At 37.9% G+C, this 17481-nt stretch overlaps 1 protein-coding gene across 1 annotated transcript in view; it reads left to right on the top strand.

The window, feature by feature from the left end:
- The window catches only part of LOC139692782 (hemocytin-like), a 201104-nt gene that overhangs the window by 109350 nt on the left and 74273 nt on the right, over nt 1-17481 (top strand). The window contains exons 45-51 of the mRNA XM_071591062.1: nt 1809-1869; nt 2972-3126; nt 3538-3709; nt 4721-4793; nt 5383-5507; nt 14832-15028; nt 16643-16844. Of these exons, the coding sequence (XP_071447163.1) occupies nt 1809-1869; nt 2972-3126; nt 3538-3709; nt 4721-4793; nt 5383-5507; nt 14832-15028; nt 16643-16844 (985 nt within the window). The remainder of the gene's footprint in view (nt 1-1808; nt 1870-2971; nt 3127-3537; nt 3710-4720; nt 4794-5382; nt 5508-14831; nt 15029-16642; nt 16845-17481) is intronic.

The raw sequence follows: 17481 nt of genomic DNA, 5'->3' as shown, positions 1-17481 counted from the left end.
ATAGAAGTGTAAAGTGAGGTAACGTCGATGGTGGCCATAAGTAGGTTGGGTGTGGAGGGAATAGAGACGGAATTTAGACGGTCGAGGAAGTGGTACGTGTCTTTCGTGAAGGAGGGCAAGGAGAGTACAAGTGGTTGTAGGTGGTGGTCAAGGAATGCGGAGATTCTTTCGGTGGGAGAATTGGAACTGGAAACTATAGGACGACAGGGGATGTTGGGTTTGTGTATTTTTGGGAGGAGATAAAACTGGGGTGTTCTGGGGTTTGGGGGTGAAAGTAGGGATATGTCTTGGGAGGTGAGGCCTTCTTCTGGTCCGGAGTGGAGGAGAAAAGACCGAATTTCGGTTTGGAAAGTTTGTGTTGGGTTTTTGGTTAGAGTGGTATAGGTGGATGTATCGTTCAGGTGAGCGAGGGCTTTGGAAATATAATCATTGGTGTTTAGAATTACAACAGAGGAGCCTTTATCGGCGGAGGTAACAACGATGTTAGGATTGGACTGTAGGGTTTTTAGGGCATGACGTTCGTTCATGGAGAGGTTATTTTTCGGTCTGAGATGTTTTCTGAAGGATTGATTGGAAACTTTTTCGATGAGAAGACGAATAAAAATTTTGACAGGATGGTTACTAGGAAGGGGTTTTGGCTCATGAGTTGAAGCCGGGCGGAATTTGTCAAGTGCGGGATTGGTTTTTAGGTTACTGAAAGGTTTACTTTGTGATTTCCAGAAGGCGCGCCATCGAAGGTTTCGGCAGAAATTGAGGGTATCAGTGAGTATGTTTATGTGGTTTATTTTTGGTGTAGGGGAGAAGGATAGGCCTTTGCTAAGAACGGATATTTCATTGTCTGAAAGGCTGGTGTTTGAAAGGTTTACAATATCATGGGCATTGTCGGAGGGAGGGGGGGTGTTGGGATTGTTCGGTGGTGGCTGGCGTTTTGGAAAAACCGGAGGGCCTTTGGGAGGAGGGGGAAGGTTGTAAATGCTGCGGAGGTCAGGCTTATATTGAAAGAGTGGGGGTGGTTGAGGAGGAGGTGGCGGGAAAGGGTGAGAGTGTGGAATTTTGAGACCAACTCGGAAGTAGGAAATATACAAGTTGGACAGCTTTTTAAGGAGAGTTTGACGTTTTTGTTGGAGGGAACGTAGGGCAGACGAAATTATGGCGTTGAGTTGTGGAATTAGGTGAGCAGAAGCCAAAGAGATTATTTTAAAGAGGGAAAAAAGGTTTGATTTGAGTTGTGTTGTATATATATATATATATATATATATATATATATATATATATATATATATATATATATATATATATATATTTATTTATTTATTTTTTCTATATATATACACACACACACATATATTTAACTATACTTTTCTATATATATTTATTTATTTAACAAATTTTCATGGATAATATTAATTAATTTTAACTATTTCCTATTTATATTTCTTTTATTTAACCATTTCCTTTTATGATTCATTTCATTTTAAATGTTGAAGCTAATGTCAGTTCATTTTTAATCCTTCAGTAATGCATAGTCAAGTCAAGGATATTAGTCAATGATGTAGATTAATAGGTGGACTTAGACCCAAGGTTCTGTGGAATAATTCTTCTCTTAATCATACCCTTATTGATAAACTTCAAGACAATTTCTCCTGAACAGTGATATGTAATTTTGATGATGTTTTGTTGAATGCCCTCACATTGCCCCCATGTGTGGAACATTTTCAATTATTGGGGATGCTATGGGATCTGCTAAGTCTTTGCAATAATTTTTTGTGCATTTTAACTTTTTAATGAATTTATTACTTTTATTACAGATAAGATTATTCTGCTCATGCGAAAGCTCAACAGAATCATTTACAACATCAACAACTGTTGGTATGTCATTTAATAATCAATAATATTACATTGACTCCATTGTATCACACTTTTGGGTACAATTTATTTATTTTGTGTAATGTTATCTTGAAATGTAATTTTATTGAAGAACATTTCCATTGATACTACTACATTTACATTAATACATATCTCTAGCAGGAAAGGGCAACTGAAGAGCAGGGTAGATAGTGTTCACCGAGCTCAGGGGATTTAGATCCTAAGGAGTGATGGGAAGAGGGAAAAGGGTCACTACACTTAGCACATACCGTGTGGAGAAACAAAGGGTATGAGGGACATCTGAGTGTTTCACGGTCACATTATGCCCAAAGGGAAGTTGCTGGAAAGGATAGGGGAGGTAAACTGTATGTCATTAAGGAGGGGAGTGCTCTTCTTGACCCGTTGGGCAGTTTCAAATTGTTCCAGTGCATCTAAATTATTTCCTTGATTTAGCTCATGAAGTATTTGTAAATCAAAGTTACATGCATGGTTAGTCTGACTGACCAGTCTATCTAGTATTACTTTTAGCTCCGGAGTTGGATAGTTTGAGTTTTGCTATTGATCTGAAGAAAAAATTCACATGGGTTTTATTTGTTAGATATCATATTACTAAGCTGATTAGGATAGGAGTGACAATATATTTTGAAGACAGTCTGCACGAAGCAAGTGTTGTCAACTCATATAACATTTAAAGGTCAAGAACAAACATTGAGGCTAATAATTGGCCGAGGATGGAGCCTTGAGGAACTTGAATGAAAACAGAGCCCCACCTAGTAGCATGCTCATTAAATTCTTTCACTGCTTGAGGGTGATAGTTCAAATAGGAGTGGAACCAATTCAGCATGGAAAAATGGAAATTAACTTTTGTTTCCATTGGGAAAAGTTAGTTTGAGTGGCTAATTTATCGAAAGGTCTAGGGAAATGAATTAATGCAACAACTGTGACCATTCTTATATCAATGGTAGTGTGAATATCATCAGTTAATTTGCTGAGCCATGATGGTGTGCGAAAGCTTTTACAAAAATCTTAATGAAAGCACTCAAATCTATGATAGACCAGAAGATAGTTCAGCCAGGAGACTCATTTTTTATAATTCTACTTTTAGAAATAACACCCAGTAAGCCAGGACCAACTACGACTCCTGTACTATGCGATGGCTGGACTCCATGGATCAATGACCACAGGAATCCCAAGGATCATCCAGGGGACCATGAGCACAAGTCACTGGATCAGTTGCACAGTGTGGGATTCTGCAAAGAGGTTAGCATTACAATAATTGTGGTCTCTGACAATCTGACGGGCAAGTTATTTTTAAGCCTTCAGTGCTATACTTGAAACAGTTTACGTTAACTTATGAGTAATGATTTGTGATTGAGAGCTGTATTACATGTAAGGGTGTGTATGTAGTTTTTAAGTGTGTTCTTCTTAATTTCATCTGATTGCGCCTGCTATGTTTCATTAGAGTGTGTATTTTCGTATATTGTTCCAATTCAAATTTATCTATGGCTTTATGACAATGTTCTATGTCACATGCCTGACTGACAGAACAATGTAATAAATGAAATTAATTGCCTGGCATAAAAATAATGTTTCAATCACAAAATCTTCCTCTGAAATGAACTTCTATTATGTCATGTTATTGGTTCATTGTCTTGGTCAATTCTTTTTCAGGGAGAAGTAACTCATATTGAATGCAGGGATACCAAAACAGATCTTCTCTACTCAGAAACATGGGATGTTGGTGTGACCTGCTCTCTCTTTGATGGTTTAATTTGCAAAAATGATGATCAAGGGAAAGGGCGGCATTGTAAAGACTACAAAATTCGGTACTTTTGCACATGTGGTGAGTACAAGTTTGTGTGTGTGTTTGCATATTGTATATATATGAGGACTACAGGACAATAAGTTTGATATCCCTCGCAGCTGAAGTGGTTCTCAGGATCATAAGCAAAAGGATTGAGATTAGGGTAAATGATTACTAAGGGGATGATGAGTTTGGGTTTAGGAAGTGGAGAGGTACGCGTGAGGCCATTGCAGTAATGAGATTATTAATCGAGAGGAATATAGAACACAACCAGGAGGTATTTGCCTGTTTCGTAGATTTCGAAAAAGCGTTTGATAGAGTGAATTGGGAAAAACTAATGAGTATATTGCAGAAAATAGGAATAGATTGGAGGGAAAGGAGGCTAATCGGCAACCTGTACATGTCTCAGACTGCTCAGGTGCGGGTGAGGAACGGGGAGTCTGGATGGGCACAGTTAGGAAGAGGTGGTGTAAGGCAGGGTTGATCTCATTACTGCAATGGCATCATGTGTACCTCTCCCCTTCCTAAACCCAAACTGATCATCCCATAAGTAATTATTTGCCCTACTCTCAATCCTTTTGTTTATGATCCAGAGAACAACTTTAGCTGCGCCAAATATCAAACTTATTATCCTGTAGTCCTCACATGATGTAGCCTTTACCTTTTTCGGAATAGGAACTAAAACTGATCTCACAAAGTCTTCCGGCCAGATTCCTTCCTCATAGATACTTCGAATATGTCCATATACCTGTAGTCTTCCTACCCCATTTCTTAAACATTTCAGCAGTTCTGAAGGAAGTTGTCTACCCCTAAAGCCTTATTTGGTTTCATCTCCCTTATTGCCCTTTCTATCTCGTCGTCAAGTATGCCTGGACCTAAGCTATCTTCATCTAAGTCATGTACCTTTTATATGTCTAACCTTGTTGGCCTAAGTTCTTTACTAAGCAGAACTTTTTAATACCAGATATATAGCTCAAAGACTCTGTATGTGAAAAAAATGTGTACTATCTCATAGCTGTGTTAATAATTGATAAATGTTTTTCTTGGCAGGTGCAACCACTGAAAAAACTACAATTACAATTGTGCAAACAACCACATCTCCTCCTCCAGAGTGTCACCTCAGGTATGTTGTCTCTGTTCATAATTAGGGAGTTCAGCTGGAAGCAAGCAATGAGGGGTATAGTAAGGAACTTTTACTACATTTTAAGGAAGATATTCATCAATGCCATGGAGGCATCAATGTGGATATTGTCAGAAGAGTTCAGTAGAATGATGAGCGCATAGGAAATGAGCAAGGGTGCATTTAAAATACACTTATTCCACAGTCCAGCTGGAAATATTCATTGATAGAGTAGAGTGAGCTGGCAAATGACCATTTCTCAATTACATTTTTGAACCACAGTATGTTGTCCACTGAGCAGGCACTGCTTGGAATCGTGTTTAAGGATTTTATTGCCAATTTATCAGATTGATAATAGGTCTTTGACAGCCTGCTCTGTTATGATCTTGTTCCATGGGAGTAAATCAATGACTGGATAGGGTGTAGATTAAGATTTTGTTTAATGTGCTTAAGGCCTCATAGTGCAAATAGGCTGTAGATAGTTAAAATTATATTTCACATTCCTTTTTGCAATTGTATGGTCCCCTAAAATGTTAAATAACAGACAGTTGATCTTGACCCTCCTCAGCATTTGTTCTACTTAATTTTTCAGTTTTGTGCCGCTTATAAATGGCGCAGAACCACTACCTGATGAGGTATTCACGGCCAGCAGTTCTAGCAATGTGAAGCATGGCCCTCAAAGTGCAAGATTGGACTCAATTTACTCACACAAATCAGGTGATTTAAAATGTTTGTTTTTTTTATTTGCTCCCTGCTTTGATTATCCATTGTACTCTGTGCATTAATTCAGACTGGAATGGTGTGCTCACATATATGCTGGTTATTTTTTGTCTTCACTGCGATAATTTTATTATTATTGTGAAAGTAAAAAGAATTAGGCTATGTTAACTGGTTTGAATTTGTAATTAATGGTGATTTTCAAATGGGCACCCAATCTAATTGAGACGGATGATAATCATAATAATATATTTATTTGTCCAGCAGACCCTGTGTACAGTTTTGAGAATACATGACAGGTATATAATAATAATAATAAACAATTTTTATTGCTCTGGGAGCAAAGTCCCTTGGAGCAGAATACATGTTACATGAGGTTTTGAAACCTATGGAGTGAAACAGGTATACATAATGCATGGAATAAGGTAATTAAACATGTCACAAAACATAATTTAACATCAGTTGAACGAAACATATAATACAATACATTCATACAAATGCAAAGAACAATAGTTAAATATTTAGCCTGATAGAACAGTAATAAGGTCATTTTGGTAGTGTGGTGGACGGATATTCAAACATGTTCCTGTTGAATTGGGATGTGTTTCTGGATAATTTTACTTTATTTGGCAAACAGTTCCATAGTTCCACAGGGTGAAATACTCAATGACTTTTCATATATAGCCGTGCGGTATTTGGGAAGATAGAATGTTTTTGTAATGCGGGTTGATCTCTTTGTCGTAAGTGAATTGAATATAAAATTTTTATATAAATGTGAAGGGGTTTTAGAATTCAGAACTTTAAATAATTGTGAGGCCTTTTGAAGCATTCTCCTCTGTTAGAGTTTTAGCCAATTCAATATTTTATAGTAAGGAGTTACACGTTCATTAAAACGCATATTAAAGATGAATCGTAGACAAGAATTTTGAAGCCTTAGTAATTTTGTACTTAGCTCCTTGTTCGCATCAGCGTAGACAACTGAGCAATAGTCGAGATGTGGTAATACTAACGTTTGAACAAGCTTCTGGCGTAATGTTATAGGGATTAGGTGTCTGAAATACTTCATTGTGTAAAGAGTTTTGTGAACTTTATTAGAAATGGCATTTACTTGCTCGCGCCAGGTTAAGGTTCTGCTTAGATAAACTCCTAGGCTTTTCACTGTATTTGAGTAGTCAATTTGAATATTTAAAACACTAATTTTAGGGAGATCACTTGCGAGCAGCATATGTACATTGGCGGTGCTTCCAAAGATTATCGACTTGGTCTTTTTGGGATTCAGATTTAGCCGATTTTCAGTCAGCCATTCACAGATGAGTTGGATATCCTTGTTGACCAAGTCAATGGCATGGTTGAATTCAGAGGGGTAGGACTCAAGATATATCTGTAGATCGTCAGCATAAAAGTGATGTTTACAATGAGTTATTATGGTAGCTAGTTCTTTTATAAAAATAGTAAATAATTAAGGTCCGAGAATTGACCCCTGTGGAACCCCATAGGACGGGTTGGAAAACAGATACATTCCCATCTTCATCTTTAACAGCTTGCTGACGATTAGACAGATAGGAGCGAAACCAGTGAAGGACAGAGTAAGAGAACTTGAGTTTGCTCATACGTTCCAGTAGTATGCCGTGGTCTACTGAATCAAAAGCCTTGCTAAAATCGAATTGGACTAAAACTGTTACTTTTTTTGCGTCTATGGATCTGCGTATATCATCAGTTACCTTTATCAAAGCCAACTAAGTGCTATAGAGCTTACGAAAGCCCAACTGATACTCATCGAAGAAATTATGCCGCGTAAGATGCTCCACTGTAACCGTATGAACGATTCGCTCGAGAGGTTTGGAAATAGAACAAAGAAGTGCAATAGGTCGGAAGTCAGACATTTCTTCCGGAGTTGTTATTTTCATTATCGGTTGAACTAGGGCAGATTTCCACAAGGTAGGAAATGTAGAGTAATTGAGTGAACAGTTATAGATGTCTAGTATCATAGGCATTACTGCTGGGAGAATAACATTTAGCATTCTTGCACTGATTCCATCGACGCCTGTTGAATTTGATTTTAAACTTTTCACTTGTGTCATCAGCATTTCGGGTGTATAGTGGGGGAAATAAAGCCTTCCATCGTCAAAGTCGGAGAATAATGCATGATCTAATGAAGTGAGATTATTTTGGGATTGAGTTGAATGGTTACCATCCTCGACATTATTTTCATCCTTGAAAGCAGACGTGAGAAAGTAGCAGGACATGTCAACGGGATGTAAACATATTGCATTATTCCCAAGTGTTTAAAAAGAGGTCTGCAATGTGAACAGTGAAGTTGATTACATCCGAGTCTCACTATTTTTTCCTGAACTAAAAGTACTTGATTTAATGAAGATTATGTTCCTCAGATTACAATTTCAAGAGAAGTTACTGCGTAAAACAAGCGATAATATAACATTTTTAGGGTATAAATATAAGTTATTATACAGGTGATTCCTTCACCTGTTGGATATAAATCAATATTAGAAACCTATGAGGGCTGTTTAATGAAGAGTGTGCATATAATTTATAATTCACTTAATTTATTATGCAATAGTTCAGTTTTATGTTGTGGTTTCAGCCGAATGTGTATTATAAATGTAGTACGAGTTTCATTTGTTTGCCTTCTGCATTGCATCCAGTGCTTATTATTAGAGAGTCAGCAGAAAAAGTATTAATTGATACTAGAAAGATTTGGGAGAGTTGGGAAGAACACATGGAGGAGAGCCATATGGTTAGAATATTAGTCCATTAAGTGAAGATATAGAAAGAATAAAAGAATATAGATGAAGATAGCTTGATGCCAGGCACATAATAACTGCCCACAACCCATCCATGTTTGCTGGGAACCCTGGGTGTGCTGGTGTGGAATTTCTGAAAGAACTATCGAGGAGATTAAGGGAAATAGATGCTCTTTTGTTATTTAAGTCTTAACTACAGGAATTCCTTTTTGATCATCAATGCTGTACAGTTGAGGTAAAGATTTCCTTCATAAATAACTCTGGGAAAATAACCCGGTTACTGCACACTTTTACACTTACTTATATTTTTATTTTAGAGATACATGCTGGCTCTGTAATACCCACTCTGTGATGTCTGCAAAGAATACGAGGAGGCAATGTGACGTGTTCCATACTTGCTACAAGCATGCCTTATTGGAACCAATAAGCATTATTATTATTACTTGATAGTGAGATAGGAAAAGTGTTTATCACCTACAGCACAACTTAACATGCTTGCCACATTCTGGGGATCAGCATGTTTATTATTCTACCTGCTCTCATAGGATAAACAAGATTCTTTGTGTTGATATCTTTACTCTGAAAGATCTCTACCAGTAATGCACATTAATATATTTTATTGATAATTTGAATTGCCTACTCTTAAGTTAACAATGACTGAATATAGATGTTTAGGTGTTGAGGGAAACATTATAACATTCTAACTTGTTTTAGGTTTGTTTATTTTCAAAATTTAACTAATTAATTAATGATTAACATTGTAACACATTAATTCATGAGGTGATTTTTCATTCCTCAGGTCATAAAATGATAAAAGAATAGCGTAGATGCTTCTCTTGTATTAGAATGACCTTTCTCTTAATGACATCCCTCCTTCATAGTTAAAACCAACCACACTCTGAGTTAATTACACCTTTAGTGTAAGTCAGCTGAATGCAGTGCTCACATATATGGTAATTATGCATTATGCAAATGAAGACAGTAGACTGTGCAATCACAGACTCCCAAAATCAACTTGAATAGTTAATATGAAAGTGATGATTTGCTTCAGGGGCTTGATACAACAGTGAGATATGAGAACTACAATAAAGATACTGTGATATTCAGGGTTTATTTGAATGGACAAAAAATTAATTCCTGCGTTATTAATTTGATAATTAAATTCTGTAGAGTGCCAATCATTTTCCAATGGCAGGAAATCTGATAAGTGGATTATCTTGGTCCAAGTATGTACAGGAGTCATTCTTCCTTTTCTCATTGACTCTCATTTCCTTCCCTCCCACCTCAGTGTATGTGGTTGATGATATTCAATCAATTATAAAGGTTTTTTTGCCATACTCACTTAATTTTTAACCTCATAACTTGCGAGGAATTTTCAAAAAGTAATAACCATTTGTTCATTAAAAAAATGTATTTGTTACTTAAATTTTTATTGACTGTTTTAGTTTTGTACAAACTTACTCGAGTTTTCTGCATAATCACCTTTTACTTCTAAGCACTTTTCATAGTGCTGCACCAACATCTGTATTCCCTCTGCGTAGAAGTTTGCCACCTGGCAATTGGACCAGTTGACAACAATGGTCTTTAGTTTCTCGTCGTCTTCAAACTGTTGTTCACCAAGCCACTCTCTCCAGTGCAAGAAGAGGAAATAGTTGCTAGGTGCAAGGCTAGGACTGTAGGGCGGAAGCGGATCAAAAAGCTCCCAAACAATCTTGAATCTTCTTGGTTTAGGCTTCAGCGTCAGGGAGGAGGACGATTCCAGGCAACAGCTCCCACACCAATGATTTTGGATCACACTTCTCAGTTTGTTTGGTGTTTCACAGTACACATCAGCTGCACACTTCCACACTTATTGTGGAAGTGTAAAGTTTCTTTTTAACTCTCATCATGAAGGAATTCCACAAAGTTAAACCTGAAACTGTTATGTACGTCAGCGGTGATTGTTGCCCCATGGTTTCTTGAAATTGACCAAACGAGGTGTGTCCGAAAAGTATCCGGTCTGCGTTTTTAATTATTTTTTTTGATTGTGAGGGTGTTGTGCACTGTGAATTTGCTCCAAGAGGTCAGATGATCAACAAAGAATATTGCATTGTAGTTCTGGAAAGATTGCATGATGCCGTGAGAAGAAAACATCTGAGTCTATGGTCATCAAGTGGTGACTGGCTTCTTCACCACGATAACGCACCAGCGCATTAATCGGACCTTGTGGAGCAATTTTTGGCAAAACACAAGTTTGTACAGTTTTGCCAGCCTCCGCACAGTCCTGATGTTGCTCATGGCAACTTTTGGATGTTCCCAAAATTGAAAATGGCGCTCAAAGGAAAGTGGTTATACGATATAGAGTAATGCAAGACACGAGGGGAAGGCCATTCCAAAATCTGTGTTCAACGGCTGCTCTAAGATGTGGAAGCACCGCTGGGAGCATATGGTTCAATCAAATGGGGACTATTTTGAAGGATGCCACGGCCCGGATGACGAAAATTAGCACCAATACGGAGATATGAACGCGGGTTGGATAGCTTTTGGACATACCTCATAGTAACGTGCTTTTTGTCCCAGAAAATGGCAGCCATCATTTTCAGGCTCAAGTAAGAAGATTGCCTGAATTTTTTCAGTTTTGGTGAAGTTGAATGGCTCCACTGCTTTGAATGTCGTTTTGTTTCTGCGTTGGTGTAGGATATTAATGTCCCATCACCTGTAACCATGTGAGAAAACAAGTTATCCCTCATGTGCACATTTACAACATTGCAATGCATTAGGTGATTCTTTATAATTTCAGAATGCAATTCCGCTCCCTCCATCCCCAAAATGAACCCTGGCCATATGCAAAAAAGTGTTGCTGTAATCACAATGGAATGGGAATCAATTGCACTCATTCATGACTTGAGGAATGTAATCCATTTGCAACACCATTTAGTTTGTGATTATACTGTTGCCACGACAATGGCTTTACCCCCCCAAGGCTAAGGTCAGTGTGGGGTTGCTGGAAATTATAAGAGCGCAACCGGTGCTAGGAAATACTAATAAATCACATTTAAAATGTTTGAATAAACAGCACGTTTATTCTGTGTGCTGGGCATAACAGACCAAGGTCAATGCAGTAAGATAAAAGCCATGGCCTCATCATGCACAAGAGGGATGAACGCTCGGCCGGAGTTGAAACGTGACTGCTTCCACGTGGGTCAAGATGCCTCCTCGTGGGTCGTGCCTAGGGTGACACCTCGCGGTACACCCCTCAATCGCACAAACAAGTGAACCACTGGAGTCAGTTTGAGAACTGCTTGGGCCAACCTCGGAAATAGGAGGAGGGAGGGAAGTGGAGGTTGTGGCATGAATCAGACCATGACCATTGCTAGAAACTAAAAGTATGAACTTACTGGTCAGGAATATTGTTGAGATATTCGCCGACCGAGTAGAACTTATTACGCTGTAGATATCTTTTTAATTTATGCCTGAATGCAGCAGTTCCCTCTGTATCCTTGATACTTTTGGGTAGTTTGTTATATAATCTGATGCCCATTTCATTGGGTCCTAATTTCAATGCTTTAGTTCTTATATTCCCATAATGGATGTCATTTCTGCCTCTGGTGTAATGATGATTATTATACTGTAGGTTATATTTGAATAAATTTCCTCATAGTATAAAATGAGTAGTACAGTTTTACTTGTAGTTTCATACAGGTGTCTTAATAAGTAGCAAGTTGAACTGAGCTTGTGGTGAAGGGCTTTTACATGAGTATCCCAAGAAATATTTGCAAAGAGAAATACCTAGAAATATGCATTCTGTCACATACTCAATTGATTGGTCATTGATTTTTACCAGCCGATCATCTGACACGTTCTTATTGCGTGTAAAGTATACTATTTTACTTTTATTTACATATAAGTCTAGAAGGTTGTCTGTGCACCACTTGTTTATTGCAAGTGTGACAGACAGATTTTTCCATAAGGCTGGGGTATGTTTGTGTTGATATTATTACATTAGTGTTGTCAGCATACAACACTGGTATTATTCCATCATTATTTGGTAAGCAGTTAGGTAGGTCATTGATGTATATCAGGAAGAGGAGTGGCCCAAGGGTTGAGCCTTGTGGAACACCTTTGTTTACTTGGTATGCTCTAGATGAATATTTTGACCCATCAACTGATAACACTACTTTCTGAGTGCGATTATGAATATAGGATTCATCCAGTTGAGAGGAATTCCTCTAATTCCTATTCTATTGAGTTTAATTAGTAGTCTATTGTGGTTTACATTATCAAAAGCCGTTGACAAGTCAAAAAACATTCCAAGAGCTTTGTGTTTAGCATCTAATGAATTAAGTATGCTGTTGATTGCCTGACATATGGCAGTTGTGGTAGACCTTTCAGATCTAAATCCATGCTGAGAATTTGAAAGTAGAACGTTTCTTTTTAGGTAAGATGCTATTTGCGTACACATACGCAAATACATATGCAAATGTATTTTGGATGGCTATTGGTCTGTAGTTCTTCAAATCATTAACACATGTATGGTTTTTATAAAGGGGCGCTACTTTTGATTCTTTTAATTGGGATAGGAAAATCCCTTGTATCAAAGATTCATTACTTAAAAATAAAAGGGGTGCTTTTATGGCTTCAAAACAATGATGAACAACTTTACCAGGAATTTCATCTGGGCCAGTACTGGATTTGTTTCTGAGTAAGGAGACAATAGTTTTTAGGTTGGTTTCAGAACAGGGCTTGGCAAACATTGACAAGGGTGCATTTGCAAAAAAAGCACATTGGCTGCAGAAATAGTTGGGCAAGGAGCTGATACATAGTATTTGTTAAATTTATTAGCTAATGGTGAATAATTAATGGCGGTGTTATTTTCAGGGCTGCAAAGTTTTGGGAGAGTGAGTTGTGGATTTTTCTTACCTCTACAGTCATTAATTATTTCCCATGCACTTTTGGACTTATTATTGGAATTAAGTAACTTATTATCATTATGAGTTCTTTTCGTGGTAGAAATCAGTTTACGGTAATACTTTTGTAGTACCTTATGGAGTAACCTTTGTTCATGATTGTTTGAGCTTTTACTGTAGATAGCAAGTTTTTTAAGGATAGTGGAGTAGTTACGGATCTCGTCTGTTAGCCATGGCTTACATTTTGTTCTATGATATATTTTATGATGTGTTACTGGAAAACACAAATCAAAATTGTGTTTGAAAATTGAATAAAAGTAATTGAAACCTTCGTCAACTGACTTAAGGTAATAGACGTTGTTCCAGTTTTGGGACTGTAGAAGGAGCAGAAAATGCTGCATATTTCCAAGAGTAAGAGACTGCCGTAGGTAAGTTTTAGCATTTAGGCTCACCATTGGTTGGTTAGTATCAATACTTATTTTCACCATGCAATGGTCTGTTATACCTAGGTCACTAACAGTTGTTACTACATTTTCTTGGTTAAGGTTGGTCACAGCAGAATCAATGAGGGTGATGGATGTGGGAGTGACTCTGGTAGGATTATTATTAAAACATTCCATGCCGTAAGTTTTGAACAGATTCAGCAATTCGGATCTGGGAGGGGAGTCAACTAAGAGATTACAGTTGAGGTCGCCGTTCAGCATGAGTATCCGGTTGTTTGCAAATAAGGAGCAAAAGAGTTGGTCCAGTTTTTTAATAAATGTATGAAAATTGCCAGTTGGTGATCTATAGATGGAAATGAGCGGAAGCAATCCCACTGAAGTTTCATGGGAACACACTGCACATTCAAAAGTTTTTTCTTCCTTCACAGGCACGTCAATTGAGTTAATAGTACCCTTTATTCTACTACGCATGAATATGGCCATGCCTCCATCTTTATATGTGGTCCGGCAGAATGAGGACTCTAGGGAGTAATTTGAGAGTGAGATAACCATTAGTTCTTCATATTTTAACCAATGCTCAGTAATACACAAAATGTCTGGTTCACACTCATTTATAGCCACTTCCAGCAGATTTACTTTGTTCCTGAGTCACTGAATATTAACTTGCTCGATTGTTAAAGGCTGGCTAACTTCGACTAACCCTTTGCGGAGGTCAGGTGGGCCTTCATAAAAAAATACCTTCTGACACAAACATGTTTCGGCCAAAAGTCAGGACTTTCGACTACATCTTTTAAGTCTTCACCAACAGATACACGAAAAGAGGTATAGGTGCCTCTAGATACTCAGCTTCAGCTGCTCAATCTCAAAGTACTTGCCAGGTATTTTGCTTGATACATACTTTTTAGCTACTTCGGTCAATCTCATTCTCTCAGAAGGAATGCTTCGGAATACATCCGTGGGTCACTTGGATTTGGTTTCTTGTGTCTGGTGATTGTGCTCAGTAAACAGAAATATATTGCAACTTCTTAATAGGTATAAAAGTGCGCAAAATTATTAATATTGCCCAAGTTGAACTGATTTCCTTTAAATTTTTATTTTATTTGTCAGATGTGTAATTCTTTAAATAATGTGTTGTTTTGAATGACCAAAATTAATGTAGTAACAGATTAGGGGTATTTCTGTTCATAGATGATAAAAATAAAGCAAATATTCTTCCCTACAATGCTTGTGTAGGTTTGGGGTGGATTCCAAGACATCAGAACAAAGATCAGTTCCTTCAAGTGGACCTTGGGAAAGTGGAACCTGTTTATGGATTAAAAATCCAGGGTAGTGCAGGACCACCTGTCATGTATGTCACCAGCTACTTTGTTCTCCATAGTGAAGATGGCCTCAAGTTCGGTTATGTGACTGATGCAGATGGGCAACCCAAGGTAATATTAATAATAATTTTATTTACCCAAGAATTTATGTGCAATAAAAATGTAGGACATGTCATAAAAGATAGAATTTCAGAGCATTCATACCTATCTTTGAAACAGAACGCTCTTTGGCAAAGCACAAGTGTATAAAAACCTTGATTAAATTTTTCAAAACACAGAAACACAAAGAAAGGACTGTCACATATGTAGTTTTGACATTTCGACAGCAATGCAATCAATATCAGAATGTCATTCTCGGGGGAAGAGCGGAAAGGATATGTGTGTTGGGGGGAGAGGTAAGGGACGAGTAGGAAACGAGCATGGGGGTGGGAGGGGATGTTATGTGGGTGGCTATTGGATGGATTCAGTGGGCTTGATTCAGACTGGGAGGTTTAGATGACTGCAGCACCCAGATATGCACCATCTCGTGGGTTCTCACCTCTATGCTACTAGTGTATTTGGGAATGGTTTCAATCACTGAAATGGAGAAGCAGTCATCGTAAGATTGGTTGTGGGAAGCAGTGTGAGTAGGGATGGGATAATTAAGGAAGGTGGGAGATTTGGTGGTATATCGGTCGGTGGTCATTCACGTGGAGGGAAATGGTGGTGGTGTATCCACCCACATATAAGGCAGGGCATAAGTTACAGGAGTGGCGGAGTGAAATATTTTTTGGGGTGCAGGAGGTGTCGGGTTGGGAGTTGGTAGTAAGGGAGGTGGCAGGTCTTAGAAAATGGCAGCATTTGCAGCATGGCTGGTTGCATGATACGGACACATCTCGCAAGCTTGATGGGTGTTTAAACAAATAATGATATAATGATTTAAAGATGGCCGACAAGACGCCACGGATGATGCAAGCCCGGGACGACCTTCAACCTCCTGTGTTGACGACAACATTGATCGTGTGCAGTCCCTCGTCCTTACTGACCATCGAAAAACTGTCCGAATGATAGCTGATGAACTGAATATAGGAAAATCAATATGGCTTACTATTTTAACTGAACATGATGGATGGATCCTTTGCTATGACAATGCACCTGAAAATTCAGCATTGATTGTCCGTTAATTTCTGGCAAAAAGTTCAATCGCCACCCTTGACCATCCTCCTAATTCTCCAGATCTGGCCCCCTGCAACTTTTCCCTACTTCCAAAATGCAAAAATGTGATGAGGGGACATCACTGGGAAGATGTGGACACGATAAAGCATGAAACGACGATGAGAAAACCAAAAGCCCTCACTGCCGAGGACTTCCAAGGGTGTTTTGGATTGTGAAAAAGAAAATGGACTGAGTGCATAGCCTACGAATGGAGAGTACTCTGAAGGGGACAAAATCGATGTGGCCTTAATTTTGCAAAATGAAGTTTTCATGGCCTCAGTTCGCGTATTTATTGGTCAGACCTTGTATTATTATTAATAACATATGAGAGTGTGGAAGTATTTAATTCAAAGTACTATGCCATTGTCTCGTTTACTTCTATGGATCTTTTGCCAATCTTTCATGATATATATTTTTATGTTGAACAAATCCAACCTCTGGGCATATGAAGTCTGTTTTCATTTGCCAACATCCCTGCAATAATGTTAAATGCTTCATTAAATGAGGGGGTCATTTTTTTTACTTTTATAGTTGTTCCGTGGCCCCGTGGATGGTCACTTACCCAAGGTGGAAACATTTGCCAAGCCATTTGAAGCAAGATATTTGCGCCTAAACCCAACTACTTGGAAGAATGGTATTTCTCTGCTTGTTGAAGCAATTGGATGTGGAGAGCAGCCAGTGCCCACAGCACCTGCTGCAACAACTTCGGTGATTTTGACCACAGTCATCGATGGTATGTGACAATACGAGAATTAGAATTTTTGTGTTCAATAATGAAGTGCCTCATGATACCTATGCTAATTCTTGATAGTGTTTGATCCTCTTTGTCCAATTTGTTTGATGAATACTTTCCTCCGAGGTAGTGCATTCTGATCTGCTATTTCAATCTCCTAATTTAGTTCCATGGACTTACGTTTTAAAATATTGTTTTACTAATTTGTAATTATAGTCCTTCCGTGGCTGATATATCAGTCAAATTTCTTGAAAATACCTATTTCTCCTTTGCTAGTATTTTTAAAGAGATTTGAAATACCAGCGTAAGCTGAAATTGGAATTGTTGAAGGATAAGTTATATCTTCAGGTGAAATAATTCTTTTGATGATTTATTAAAAATATGTCCTTTCTTGATGCCAAATTTCTTTTTGTAAAAATATAAAATTTTTATTCTCATGACCACCTGATAAAATGTATGTGAGTGTATTGCGATCATGGTGTGTAAGAGGGCACTAATTGCTCACATATTGTTTGCAGAATTACAATAATTAGGCTCATGGGATGTGCACAAAGGTTTTAGGGGTGAAATATATTTTGAATGTTACTATTGAGCGTAGTTTACTGGTTGAAGTTGGTTTTTGATGAATCCAATTCCT

Source organism: Hetaerina americana, unplaced genomic scaffold (genome assembly GCF_022747635.1).
Source record: "Hetaerina americana unplaced genomic scaffold, ioHetAmer1.1.p SCAF_41, whole genome shotgun sequence".
NCBI classification, from domain to species: Eukaryota; Metazoa; Arthropoda; class Insecta; order Odonata; family Calopterygidae; genus Hetaerina; species Hetaerina americana.
The sequence above is the reverse complement of the archived record's forward strand: the minus strand, read 5'-3'. Positions and strand labels throughout refer to the sequence as shown.